General features: G+C 41.2%; 1 protein-coding gene across 4 annotated transcripts in view; it reads right to left on the bottom strand.

Annotated features, from left to right (window-relative positions):
• Positions 1–2,514: 2,514 nt before the first annotated feature.
• The window catches only part of ACSL1 (acyl-CoA synthetase long chain family member 1), an 82,602-nt gene continuing 71,072 nt past the window's right edge, over positions 2,515–14,044 (bottom strand). For all 4 annotated transcript variants that reach the window (XM_069096011.1, XM_069096007.1, XM_069095999.1 and 1 more), the window contains 7 exons: positions 12,914–12,986; positions 10,558–10,646; positions 9,764–9,880; positions 6,485–6,628; positions 5,839–5,940; positions 4,865–4,936; positions 2,515–4,215 (listed from right to left, as the gene is read on the bottom strand). In XM_069096011.1, the coding sequence (XP_068952112.1) occupies positions 4,075–4,215; positions 4,865–4,936; positions 5,839–5,940; positions 6,485–6,628; positions 9,764–9,880; positions 10,558–10,646; positions 12,914–12,986 (738 nt within the window). In that variant the 3' untranslated portion in view covers positions 2,515–4,074. The remainder of the gene's footprint in view (positions 4,216–4,864; positions 4,937–5,838; positions 5,941–6,484; positions 6,629–9,763; positions 9,881–10,557; positions 10,647–12,913; positions 12,987–14,044) is intronic.

Genomic DNA, 14,044 nt, shown 5'->3' with positions numbered 1-14,044 from the left:
TTACTGAATTATATCTTGTTCTATTTGAATCAGTTCCTTAAATCGCCCGGATAACAGACCTGTATCAGAGAAATATACTGCAAAGATTTTTTTCCCCCAGTTAACTATTCCCCTTCTAATTTTTATTTTGTAGGTTTTGTTTGTGCAAGTTTTTTTTTTAATTTTATGTAATCAAAGCTGTCCAATTTCATCTTCTATAGAAATAAATGCTTTTTTGATTATCAGCACTTTGCTTTCTTGGCTTGGATGGAGCTGCAGAGAATCCTTTGGACACAGGAGTGTTTTTTCTCCAAAGATACAGGTTTCTTTTTTTTCTTTTTTTTTTTTTTTGCCTTTAGGAGGGCAATTAAGTAACTTGCCCAAGGTTACACGGCTAGTTTTTTTGTGTGGGTGTTAAGTGTCTGAGACCAGAACTGAACTCGGGTCCTCCTGACTCCAGGGCAGGAGCCCCATAGCCACCCGATACAGGTTTCTTTTAAGAGGAAAGGCCAAGATTGGGGAAGATGGGAGGAAATGCAAGCAACAGAAGGGAATATCAGTCTTAATTTTCATACGTCCCAACGTGTGATCAAACTAGTTTCGAATATATAATGTTCACAGTCAGATCCTGTCAAGTTTAAATCTAGTTGCACAAAATTTACCCCAGCTATACACTATGCAAAGGCAGAAAAGTCATAGGCAAATTAGGAAGTTTAACTAATCTTCCCTGCAAACAACCTTTGACAAAGAATTTTGCTAACTTGTTCATCAGAATTTTTCCCCCATAAAAACACCATGATAAAACACGTGTTTTTCCTACTTTCTTTGATTTCTTTGGGAGTATAGTCCTGGAAGTGGTATAAGGACATGCAGGGTTTGATAACTTTCTGGGTGTAGTTCCAAATTCAGCTTTAAATCTGTGTTCTTATGGATCTACGTGTTTTGCTGATGCCCTACAATTCTTTTAGGGCAGCTAGTTTGTATAGTGGATATAGAGTGCAGATCCTACAGCCAGGAAGACTCATCTTCCTGAGTTCAAATCTGGCCTCAGACACTTACTTGCTGTGTGATCTTGGGCAGGTCACTTAACACTGTTTGCCTCAGTTTCCTCATCTGCAAAATAAGCTGCAGAAGGAAATGGCAAACCCCCAAGTAACTGCCAAGAAAACCCCAAATGGGGTCAAGAAAGTCAGAAAGAACTAAAATGACTGAACAATAATTTCTTTAACAGTGGACAATGTCTTTCATTTCACGGGAGGGATTCCTGAAGCTTTTGTATGCTGCAGACCTCTGGCAGTCACATGAAACATATAGGCCTTTTCTCTCTTTTTTTTTTTAAGCAATCGGGGTTAAGTAACTTGCTCAAGGTTACACAGCCAGTTATTATTTCTGGGTGTGGTGCTGAGTGTCTGAGCCGGAGATTCGATCTCCAGGTCGTCCCAACACTGGAGCTCTTACTCGCTGAGCCACCTGGCCGCCCCTAGGCCTTTTCTCTTAATATCAATGTTATAAAATGCATAAAATAAAACATGATGACAAAGATCACCAAACATACTGAACTATTACATATTGAAAAAATTTTTTAAAGTTCACAGACCCTAAGTTAAGAACTGGTGTTCTATGCAGCAACATGGGGACCAAGAATCATTCACACAAAATCAGTGAAATGAATATAAATGGTGGCTAACATATAAATAATAATATAAATGGAAAAGGAAGAGATCTGAGCCCAGACGTGGTTAGAGCGCAGGATGATTTAGTACCCAGGTATTCGAGAACAGAAGGAAAAACACAGAGACAGAAGCTATGGACAGTCTGTGATCTTTCTCAGAATTCAAACTAAAGAACAAAGGTTTCATGGGAAGGTATTTCTTTCCTCTACACTAACTGCCCAGAAGCACAGCAGTGGGAATGTGGCTGCTGAGATGTACCACGTGTCCCTGCCTAGCTCTGCTGTGATTTATGAAGTTAAAAAACAAACAAACAAACAAAACAACTCTATCCCAGGGAAGCTGGGTCCCCCATGGAATTGTTAATGACAGTGTCACTGGCCAACAAAAATAAACATTCAAAGAGGCCATGAATGAGTAACAGGAAGAGGAGGAGAGGCTATAGGGGAGGAACCCGGAGTGGACAAACATAATCAAAACCATAAAAATGAGAAGTAATGGAAGGGAAGGGAGAAGAAAGCAAGTTACCATTCTGACAGACTGCAAGAGATCAAATGACATGCTCTAGCAACCGATTGCCACAAAACTCCATCTTGGGGAAAACACCATTATAATGAAATATTTGGCATTTTTCAGAACAGCACTTGCTATTCTTTTTTTCAATATATGTCTTTGCCAATGACATTCTGATCAGATGTCAAGGTCAGTTATTACAAATGTCATAACGGTTAACAGTCAATAAGGATGGAAAATTTCTAGTGGGCATATAGCTGACTGAAGCGGAGGGGGGAAGGCTTCCCCATCTCACCTCTTCAGAGCAACTATGACATGTGACGTTAAAAGAAACAAAAACGCTTCACTCACATGAAATGCAGAAATATTTATTTTGGTTTCCTTCGTTATTTTTTTGGAAATTCTGTTTTGGTTTATAAAACATAGAAATAGCCAACACTGAAAGCAAACATCCAAAACTCCAAAGTGACAAATTACCGACTTAATCTGTGCAATTAAGAGCGCACATTATGAAGTTAGGCTACCAAATAGTGTTATTACAATGATATCTCTTTAGTGCAAACCTTGTTGTGCTTGAATATTACATATAACCCCATGTATCCAAAAAACAGAATCATTTTAAATGACAACTCAATTCATTCAAATATGGACAAGACCTGTAATAATTGAAATGTTGCCAATTCCCCCAATTAGACTAAAAGCCTCTCAGGAGTTACTCCTGGGAAAAATTGTGGGTTTTTTGCCCCCAGATTTACACACCCCCTGATTAGTTAGCATTTGTCCTGGCTTGTTGAATACATTTTGTAGAAATTATGAGTAGACTTCTGAGATGGACCCATTCCTATCAATTACTACTCTCCACTTCAACAAAAAAAGTATTCAAGCATATCCGCTCCCTCTATCCTTTGAAGTGATATGTTTGGTACGAGACAGTTTATTCTGGGAAACACAAGAAGCATTAATCACAGCATGATATTCTGATATGAAAACTACATTAAAAACCCGTTGACCATTGTACAGAAAGAGTGGCTAGTGCAGTGTAGAGATAAGGTGTACGGTTTTCAGGTCGTCACAGCTGAGCTTGGCGGATCCTGCTTAGATGGTATATGTATCCTTGACATTCTCGTCTTCGTGGTCGAGTCTAAGGCAGATTTGTTACTGGAGGGAGGCATAGGAAGGAGAGAAATCTGGAAAGCACTCTAGTGGTAGCATTCTGCTTTGTATTAGAGTCCACACTCTGTAGGACATTCATATGTGACCCCAAATCTGCTCACTTGTATTTGTCCTGATTTACAGTGAACCTTAAGGTTAAAACAGTAAAGTTCAGACATTTCTTTCTTTTCTGGGTTGGGGTGACCCTGGGGGTAGGGCATAAGGGAGAGAAAGCTTCACAACCCTCATTCAAAGAAGGGTGAGAAAAGGGGGCTTAAATAATATTTGGATGAATTATGATATATCCCACTCCTGTGTGTGTGTCTGTCATTTTTAAAAGGATTCTTTTTCTCCAGTGTACCGTGTACCCTTTGGAGTAGACAACTGCAGAGAACATATCAAACATCCAACCTCTCAGAAACAGGGAAGCCCTAGTTTCTTGGTTAGGATCGGGAGAGAAGAGTCAACCCCCACCTTTTGGGCTGAGGAAGTCCCAAATAACTTATCAGGTATACAGTTGCCCTTTACAATTTAAGGCTCATTTTGGAAATTGTATATCACCACAAAATGGTCAGCAACACAAGGTGACAGTAAGGCAGTGTTCTGTTTTCCTTCAACATTCCTATGGCAAGAACCCCATCCAAACAAGCCTCCTTCCCCATGTTTCTTGTAGTCAAAATTACCAATATGAAGGCCAACAGTAGAAGTAGATCTTTTGGAGGTGTGCGGTTTTGTTTTTTCCCAGCTATCTTTCTCAAGATTAAATCTTAATGGTAGAATAGAGTTCATCAATCTGTGACCTGAAATATTTCCGGAGCTCTGGTCTCTTTGTCTTCAGTGTCGGAGTCAGAAGGCCGTTTTCCACACTAAATAATTCCAAGTGGAGAGCAATGCCTTTGACCTGGAAATTAGAAATAATAAAAACAATGAGGGAGTAGTGAAAGCCACTTGCCCAATGCAGAGCAAGCAACAAGAAGTCACTTAACGGTGAATGAAGTGGCTCTCAGGGCATGTGGGTAGTCCACTGTTCTCCCTTCAGGGAGTGCTCTGCTTGGGTCTCTTAGACCAGGGATTCTTCACCTGAGATCCATTAGCTTGCATTTTCAATATTCTAATAACTATACTTCAATACAGGGTCTTAATACAGTTTAAAGCTATCAAATTATGGACCCTTTATTAAAGAGCTTTAAATCACACCAAGACTTTTGGGACAACTGGTTTCCTTCCATAATCCTGTGTATTTTATTCTATGCATTTGAAAACCTGAGTCTGAGAAGGGGTCCACAGGCTTTACCAGACCACTAAAGGGGTCTGGGACACAAAAAAGGTTAAGAATTTCTGTCTTAGATGGAAGGTAGCAACTAATCTTTTGGGAGGTCGGTCCCAAGAGTTTCTGCAATGTTACAAGGTAATCAGTTCAGCCACTTGCTATTAATTTAATTCAATAAAGTCTTCATTACAAAATCCAATTTTAGGTAATAACATTTGGTGCAAGAGCTCCAAAGGCAAGAAACTGGCTGTGCAGTCACAAGCATTTATTTGAGGCTCACCTGCTCAAAAGGCTTCAGACCAGCCTCCTTCCCAAGTCTCACCATATCTTCCAGTATTGCTTTTTTAACATCCTATTAAGGCAACAAAATAAAGTCTGCGTTAAGAACGTTTTTGTTGATATCACTCCTTTTTACCTTGCCCTGGATTTCCCCATTTTTCTAGTCAGTTAGCTGGCATAGTGGACAGAGCGCTGGGCCTGGAGTCAGGAAGACCTGAGTTCAAATCCAGCCTCATACACTTAACTGTGTGACCTTGGGCAAGTCACCTAATCTCAATTTCCTCAACCAGGTAAAATGCATTTACCTGGAAGGGCTGAGGATCAAATGAGAAAATATCTGTAAAGTACACAATGCCTGGCACATAGTAAGTGTTAAATAAACAATTGTTTCCTTCCTTCTTTCCCTTCCCTCTCCCAGAAAGCAATCCCTTATGACATATATATCTATATAGTTTATATGTATGTAGATATATAGTACTGTATATATGTACACATATATGATATATATGAAAAATCCCTACCTAAACAAAATTTGTTTTAAAAAGAGGAAGAGAGAAATAGGTCAATAAAACCAATTGGCACATTAACAAATCTGATGTTATATGTAGTGTTCCACATGTGAGGAGCCCCACCCCAGCAAAGGAGGAAGGAAATATAAAAACTGCATTTTTAAAGCAACAATATCTACAACAAACTGGGGGAGGCAGGCTGGGGCAGGCATGAACCTGGCACTGCTGGCCCATTGGCAGCCAGGTGGTGGAGAGGACAGAGCACCGGTCCTAGCTGCGTGACCCTGGGCAAGTCACTTAGCTTCTGCTTGCCTCAGTCTCAACTGTGAAATAGGGATGATAACAGTGCCTACTTCCCAGGGCTGTGGGAAGTGTCAAAGGAGATAATATTTGTAGAGTGCTTAGCACAGTGCTGGCATACAGCGAATGCTACATGTGTTAGCTATTATTATTATCATATGCTTACCTTATTTTTGCACAAGTCTGCGTAGGATCCACTGAAGCCCTTCTTTTTGGCCCAGGAAGACAGTGTCTCAATATCTGGCACCACTATAGCTATGAGGAATGCCTTTAACACACACATAACACAGGTCAATTACAATCATACCTTGTCCAGGAGTCCCTGGGCATCCATGATGGGGGAATCCTGAACCATATATGCTAACAGAACACGACTAAAACCTCAATTTAATGGAATCTAAAGGAATCCCCATTTTTATTTCTGTATGACAAGATTTTTGCTGAGAAAACACTGCTTTAATCATGTGTATTAATGGTGAATGAAGGCTCAAAGCCACAGTGGGCAATGATCACAGGGAACAATGCTCAAACCCATCCTAGTTCTCACAAAAATCTCTGACCCAGTGAACCATCCCCTCTCAATCCCTCTGCTTAATGAAGGCTTTAGTGGAAAGCCTTCCAGGAGGCTTTGTTACACCTGTCCATTAATCACTTGGGAGGCTGGTGCTGTGCATTCTAGATTCTTGGGCTTAATATGTAATCCCCTCAAGTAACCATAACTGAGGTACAGAAGAGCCTCAATGATCACTCTGCTCCCCCTGCTTCATGCCTGTGAGCATTAAAACACAAAGACAGCGACTCAGAGAACACACCTGTAAGCTTTCCCCATGTACAAACACCTGAGCAACAGGTACACTGCGCTGGTAGATGTTTTCAATTTTTTCAGGTGCTATGTATTCCCCTTGTGCCAGTTTGAATATATGTTTTTTCCTGTCAATGATCTTCAAAGTACCATTCTGGATAGGAGAGAAGAAAAAAGGGAGCATTTGTACCCACAAAAGAAACAGCTCTGACATGGAAACCACCAGACCTCATCACAATTTATACTTAATTAAAACAGCACCATTACCATTCTCTAGTGTATTCCTGGTGGAAAAGAAACAAGTATTGTCCCCTCAAGTACCCCTTGGGTACATCCACCAAGTCTGTACTGGCCCATCCAATTCCCAGGCCTGAAGGAAAGAGGAGTCCTGACCTCCGTATCCAAACAAGATGTGCACAGAAGGTTTCAGGGTCAGATATCAAGTGCTCTGAGTATTCTTGCCATAAAGGGGCTGCCTGACCTCAACCACAAGATTAAATCTCTGAAGCTACTCTCTCTTAAATTCCCAAACACAAATTTACATAATCTTAGAATTGGAAAAACTAAGAATCACAGTTCTAGAACTACAAAGGAACTTAGAAACATTCTAGAACAATCCATTTTGCAGATGAGGAAACTGAGACCAGAGAGGTTGACAAACTCATCCATGCATAGCTACCTAGAGTCAAGTGGCATTTGAACCCATGTCTACCTGACTCCAGGACGAGCCTATTGTCTTCTATTACCACAGGTGCCAAACTCAAACAGAAACCACTAAACTATATATAAGGATCTGTATGGACCACACACTGACTTATAAAGCCATAAACTATCTATATTTTATTGTATTTTTATTTGTTTTGTTAAATATTTCTCAATTACATCCAGTTCAGGCTACATTTAGAAGTGCTATGTGGCCCATGGGCGGAGTTTCATTTCAGTCTAGGTCAGGGGTGAATTTGGTCAAAGGGCCAAAGGACCTAAAGGACTCCATGTGGCCTCGAGGCCGCAGGTTCCCCACCCTTGGCTAGGTGCTAGCTTCCCTTCTCTCCAACCCTACTTGCCCTACCTTATAGTACAGATGAGGAAAAGGAGATCTACAGATGCTGACTTGTCCATGATCTCATAGCTATACTAGGGGGTGGAGCCTGGACCAGAACCCATGATTTAATCCATCACAGTATGCTGCAAATTCCTGTTAGTAACTTTTACAGAAAGTCATTATTATTCTCTAAGTATAAATAAGTTCAGTTAGAAAGTCTGTCACTCAACACTATCTAGTTTGTGCTTCTTTCTGGACTTTCTTCATTTTTTCTCTGCATTAAAAAAAAAAAGCTGCTTCAATGACCCTTTTTTCTTTCCCTTTCTTTTTCTATATTATCCCTACCCACAGCCCCCATTCCCATTAGAAATAATTACTAACAAATCACTTGTAACACATTTGAATAGACAAGCAAAACAAATTCCTACATTGACTGCATTCAAAAACATACTTTTCTTTTTTTTTTTAAGCAATTGGGGTTAAGTAACTTGCTCAAGGTTACACAGCCAGTTATTTTGTGTGGGTGTTAAGTATCTGAGGCTGGAACCGATCTCAGGTCTCCCGGCTCCTGGGCTGGCGCTCTTACTCACTGCACCACCTAGCCGCCCCTCAAACACATACTTTTCATTCCACATCTTAACTTACTTCTCTGTCAATAGATGGGTGGCTTCATCATCATCAGTCTTCTAGAATGTAGTTTATACCCAATACTTCTTAGATAAGTAAGGAAAGAGTCAACTAGCCTGCTGTGTGAAGCACCTTTTCTACCTTGCTGCCCAAACCCCCAGCCATTCTGAGAAAACATTTCTTCCCCTGGATCCCTTCACCTTATGACAATCCCAGCTGTCAATAAGAAGGATGGTAGGATCGTTGATAGAGCTGTTCAACAAGCTTTCTATAAAAATACATTTCACCTCTGTTAATACAAAGATGTGAGAAGCTGTGTGGCATAGTAAGTGAAAGGTCCTTAGAGTCAGAAAGAGCTAGTGTCAAGTCCTGCCCTTGACACTGCGTGACTTAGGGTAAATCTCACTGTCCCCAAGAAAGCCCCCGAGACTATAAGATACAGAACACTTAGTGATCTGCATTGATGGAAGTAATTTATTGACTAAGAGTTTCCAACAAAAATGAAATTATTTGCCCAAACTCTTTTCCCAAAGAAATATTAAGATCACATACACACACACAGAATGACTTATTAATAACATGGAATGAGTTATTCCCTAATAGAAAAAATGATCAAAGGAGATGAATACTTTTCAAAAGAATTGCAAACTATCAGTAACCATCAAAAAAAATCACCAATAAGAGGAATGCAAATGAAAACCCTTTAGTTTTACCTCAAACTTAATTAGCAAATCAACAAAGACATCAAAAAGCATAAATAATCACCATTAGGTGGGCTGTGGGGAAACAATGGTGTGTTGAAGAACTGGAGCTGGAATTGTGGATTGGTCCCATCATTCTGGATCATAATTTGGAATTTTGGAAGAAAAAAGTGATTCAGGCTTTAATATTCTTTGGCCCAGTAACCTTACTACTGTTTGTCTCAGTTTCCTTATCTGTAAAACAAGGGTAAAAATACCACCTACCTCTTAGGGTTGTGGTGAGGAGTAAATGAGATAACATTTGTGAGAGTGCTTAGCACCATGCCCAGAACATATAAATGTTAGCAATCGTCATTGTCATCACTCTTTTTATTATTCCCGGGCACATACCCCAAGGAGGTCATGACAGAATGAAGATGCCGTCTATGCCAACATATTCATACCAGGCTTTCCGTAGTAGCAAATGCCTGGGAACAAACTGAATGCCCTTCAATCAGGAAATGACTAACCCTACTGTGGTATAGGATGGAATGGAATATTAAGTAATGTAATGTAAGAAACGATCACTGGGAAGAATTCAGAGAAACATGGGAAGATTCGTGTGAACTTGTGCTAAGAAAAACAAGAGCCAGAAAATGATTTCAAAATGTAAGTGAAGAGAGCCCTAAAAGGAAGTCAGGTAGGTAATTGTGATAAGCAGTCTTGGTCCAGGAGAAGGGGAGACTGGGGGGGGGGGGGCAGAGGCCGACCTACACTCTCAGATGCATTGGCTGTCTTTGTTTGACTGTTAGAAGGGAGGGTTCCATGAGGGCAGGAATGGGTGAGGACTGCGAGAGGAAGGAGGATAACCCGGCAAATGCTGCCCCACCCCACCTGTTTTAGAGTAAAATATTAGAGAAAAGCAGAGAGATTTACTTACTGGTAACCATTTTCCAACATCTCCCGTGTGTAGCCAGCCATCTTTATCTAGGGCTTCTGCTGTCTTGGCTGGTTCCTTCAAATAGCCCTTAAATACATTTGGCCCTTTCACACATATCTGAGAAAAGGGGGATTTTCATACCATTAATGCCATAAACTGAACTGCTAAAGCAGAGAGAAAAGTTCGACTCATGAGATTTAATAAGGCTTTTCTGAAAAAGAAAAAAAAGGGGTTTTCTCCCAGTAGCTGGAAATTTTTACTCTGTTAAAGAGTGGAAATTTTTACTCTGCTCTGTCCTCCAAAGCTGGAGAAATACTTTACAAGGAGATGGGCCCAACCTAGGATGGTGGGGTCCACCTCCAACATCTCATCTTCCCTTTAAGCACTGCCTTGAAGCAGTGATAGATGGACTGTTGGGTAGGCTCTGGTCACAATGCTTAGGGCTAAGAGTATTTATTCCCTGTCTCACTCCCTTTAGGTCATTAAGATCTCATTATTTAATCTGTCAAAGATTCATTAATTGGTACCTAGGGCAGTTAGGACCTAAGCTCCAAGGACAAAGGCCCCAGGAGACTTCTCGGTCCATCTCTTTTTCTGCAGCCTCCAGGCCTACAGGGTCTCTCCCAAGCACTAATTTAAAAACAAAGGCATCTTAAACAATAGTAAATGTTTCGCTCTAGAATCACCAATTAGATTCAGCCTAACAGTTCCAGCATGCAGCTGCCTTCTCTGGAAAGTCAGGCCTGACAAAAAGAGACAGGGTGAAACTGCAACAGTCGGCCAAATTTACTCACCTCCCCTTCTCCCTTGGCGGCCAAGTAATTCATTTCCTCTACATCGACAAGCTTTATAAGATTGCAAGGCATTGGAGCACCAACGTGGCCTGCGCATCAATGAAAGAGAACGATCACTCATCTGGGGCTGGTCGCCGCCCCCTGGCGCCTGGCTCCAGAACCTGTATTCAGCAGCGTGCATCCAGTGCCCTTGTTGTTGTGTTCAGCTTGTTTCAGTTGTGGCTAACACTTAGTGACCCCATTTGGGGTTTTCTTGGCAAAGATACTACAGTGGTTTACCATTTCCTTCTCCAGCTTAACAGATGAGGAAACTGAGGCACACCGGGTTAAGTGACTTGTCCAGGGTCACCCAGTCAGTAAGCGTCTGAGGCTGGATATGAACTCACAAAGACAAATCTTCCTGACTCCAGGCCCAGCACTAACTCACTTCCCCGCCTAGCTGCCCAAGACATTTATTAAGGGTGCACTATGGTAGTTAACAAAGCTAGGAGGGGATGTGGTGGTTACATCTGCGGTTCTTTCTTTTTTCTTGAGTCACAGACCCCTCTGGCAGTCTGGTGAAATCTATGGACCTCTTCTCAGAGGAATGTTTTTAAGTGTATAAAGAAAAAACCCACAAAATTACAAAGGACATTAACTGTACTGAAAGTTTTATATACAGACACACACATTTAAAATTATACATAAAATAGAATACATTTATAAAGTTCATGGACCCCAGATCAGCCATATGCCATGTATGACCACAGGCAAGTCACTGAACATCTGTTTTTCCAGGTAACTCTCTAAGGCTATAAATTATAAATTAGTTGCTGATCAGTATCAATAGAAGGAGTTTCCATATCAGGGAGTTTCCTTATACAATTAGGTCAAAAGTCTGGGCTGAAAAAAGTATAATTCATTATTCCAAGCACTGAGGGAGAGAGAAAAACTTAAAAGATATAGTCCCTGCTCTTAAAGCCTATAATTTAGGATATTATACACACACACATATGCATGTGTGAGGATGTATATAAATAAAATTTATAGATAACACACATATACACCCAAACATACATATGCACATGCATGAATTTTTTGTATGTGTGTATGTATGTATTCTGTTGTAGTGTAATGGAGAATTTGTTGAACTCAAAGTCAGGAAGACTAGTCAACTAACCTCTGGCCTCGCTCGGTTCCTCATTTGTAAAATGTGGAGGTTGGAGCTACGCACTGTTCTTCTAGCTCACACACACACACACACACACACACACACACACCACTTCTCCCCCTACACAAAAATGAGTTTCAGTCAACAGGTGGAGGGACCAGAAGACCCTTTACGAAGCTTCCTGGGCTGCACATTCAGAATGTTTTGCGAAAGCCCCATAACTTGACCAAAAGCCCAGCTTGATGCCACATTAAAAAATCCTAGGTACATGTGTTTTTATCATTTTAAAGGACTCATTAGATCATTGATTTAGTGATCTTTGAGGGTCAATAAGATGATGGATATTTTTTTATTCAACAGTATTCCACATCTTTATTCCACATTCCCTAGGCACATAGACATATGTGTACACATAAACACCAGATGTACATACATAGACTCTATGCGGATAATGGAGGTATGTATTAGTATGTAACACGGTACATTTGTGGGTTCTGTGCATACACATGCAGGTCTGTGTGCAAACACAGATACAGCTGCATATGTGAGAGGTGGGCTGTTGTAGGAGAGTCAGGAAGACTCCAAAGTTTTGTTTTTTTTTAAAGCAATCGGGGTTAAGTAACTTGCTCAAGGTTACATGGCCAGTTATTTCTGGGTGTGGTGCTAAGTATCTGAGCCCGGATTCGATCCCAGATCATCCTGACTCTGGGGCCGGTGCTCTTATTCGCTGAGCCACCTGGCCGCCCCAAGACTCCAAAGTTTTGAGTCCCAGATACTTGATTAACTGTGCCACCCAGAGCAAAATACTTAACTTTTCAGCCTTAGGCAACCCAATAGGACTTTGATCTACTAAGTCCAAGAGGAGTTGGGGTCTGATAAATGAGACTTTCACCCTGGGAAATTCCCTACTTGCCAACCCCTCAAAGCTCCTTTGATTTCCTATGCATGCATAACTCAGGGAGCTCCATAGGGATGATGGGAGGTGATCCATCCCCTTCTTCAAGGCACAAGTGTCAGGAGAAGAGAAGAGACATGAAGCCAGACTGGCACAGATCACTTCACATGGCACAGGAGTCACTTTACAAGTCAGTTGGCTCCACACTATTTGATCTGAAGACTCAATTTGCACAGAAATCAGGGGAGCTCTCCTTAAATCTCTGATCAACTAAATTCACATTAGAGAGGTGGCAAGAAGTACAACCATACCAGCTGTCCAGTCTCCTGGGACCGACAGGGAACATCCAGCTGAGCATTCTGTCTGTCCGTAGCCTTCATAGAACTACAATATCAAACACATTAAAAGTTATTTGTTGGAGACAAAAGTTTTACATCACTATTGAAAGTGGCCACATTCAACCAACCCCTGAGTTCCAGGGGACGTGCCTTAGTTTAGTCTAGCCAGCCATTTATCTGAGTTTAATTTCCACCTGACCACTGTGAGGAAAGAAAGGATATATGTGTGTATGTGTACACACACACACACGCATGTATATGCAGGTAAACAACACATACACACATGTGGGCACATGCGTGTACACACATGTGTGTGGTTATGCACACACACTTATGTGTGTGCACATACATGTATCAACTTTAAGTCCTACTTCTGTCCCAGGTGATTCTCTAAGAAAGTTACAAAGCAGCTGCTTCTCTGTATCAGAAGAGGGACTGTTCTCAACTGGGGAATTCCCTCCACTACTGAAATGACAGGGCAAAGATAAACATTCAGGCAGGTTTAAATGTGCCATATATACACCAAGCTAGCCAAAAATGCAATGACCTTACTAACCCTTAGCTGTCAGAGGTGCCCATGTCTACATTTTGTATTGCTCTCCTTGGGCTCCCAACAAGGGCTTTTTTTCTTCTTTTCAAACAGGCACCTCAATTAAAGACTTTAACACAAGCCAATTTATGATGTAAGAGAGGAAAAACAAACATGGGCAGACCTGCCAGTTCCAGTGCCATCAATTAGGTAGGTCACGGTGAGCTATGTGCCTTTGCCAGGACTCAGCGGATACCAAAGGACTGCTGGAGACACATTGTACAGAGAAATGGACAGCTCAAACAGCCTTTCCCAGATTCTCAAGATTCATGGACTTTGAAAAAATGTGCTTGATGAGATTACACAAAAAAGGGGAAAGGCTCAATCTGTAGTTAGCCAAGGACACAGACTTGTTTTTATGCTTCCTATTTGTAGGAAGGCAGCTATTACGGCTGCCTTTCACATGTGACAGAAAATAAGCTGTATGGCAGGCAATCTTCCAATTTGCAGGAAGAGAGAGTTATGAACTGCCCGGCTCTTTTGAGAATGACTGCCTTGGCCTCTGTCACCCCAAT

This window comes from Petaurus breviceps, unplaced genomic scaffold, assembly GCF_028583685.1.
Source record: "Petaurus breviceps papuanus isolate PSGF00001 unplaced genomic scaffold, PetGlider_PUasm1.0 126, whole genome shotgun sequence".
Classification (NCBI taxonomy): domain Eukaryota; kingdom Metazoa; phylum Chordata; class Mammalia; order Diprotodontia; family Petauridae; genus Petaurus; species Petaurus breviceps.
This window is presented reverse-complemented; position numbering and strand designations above follow the sequence as displayed.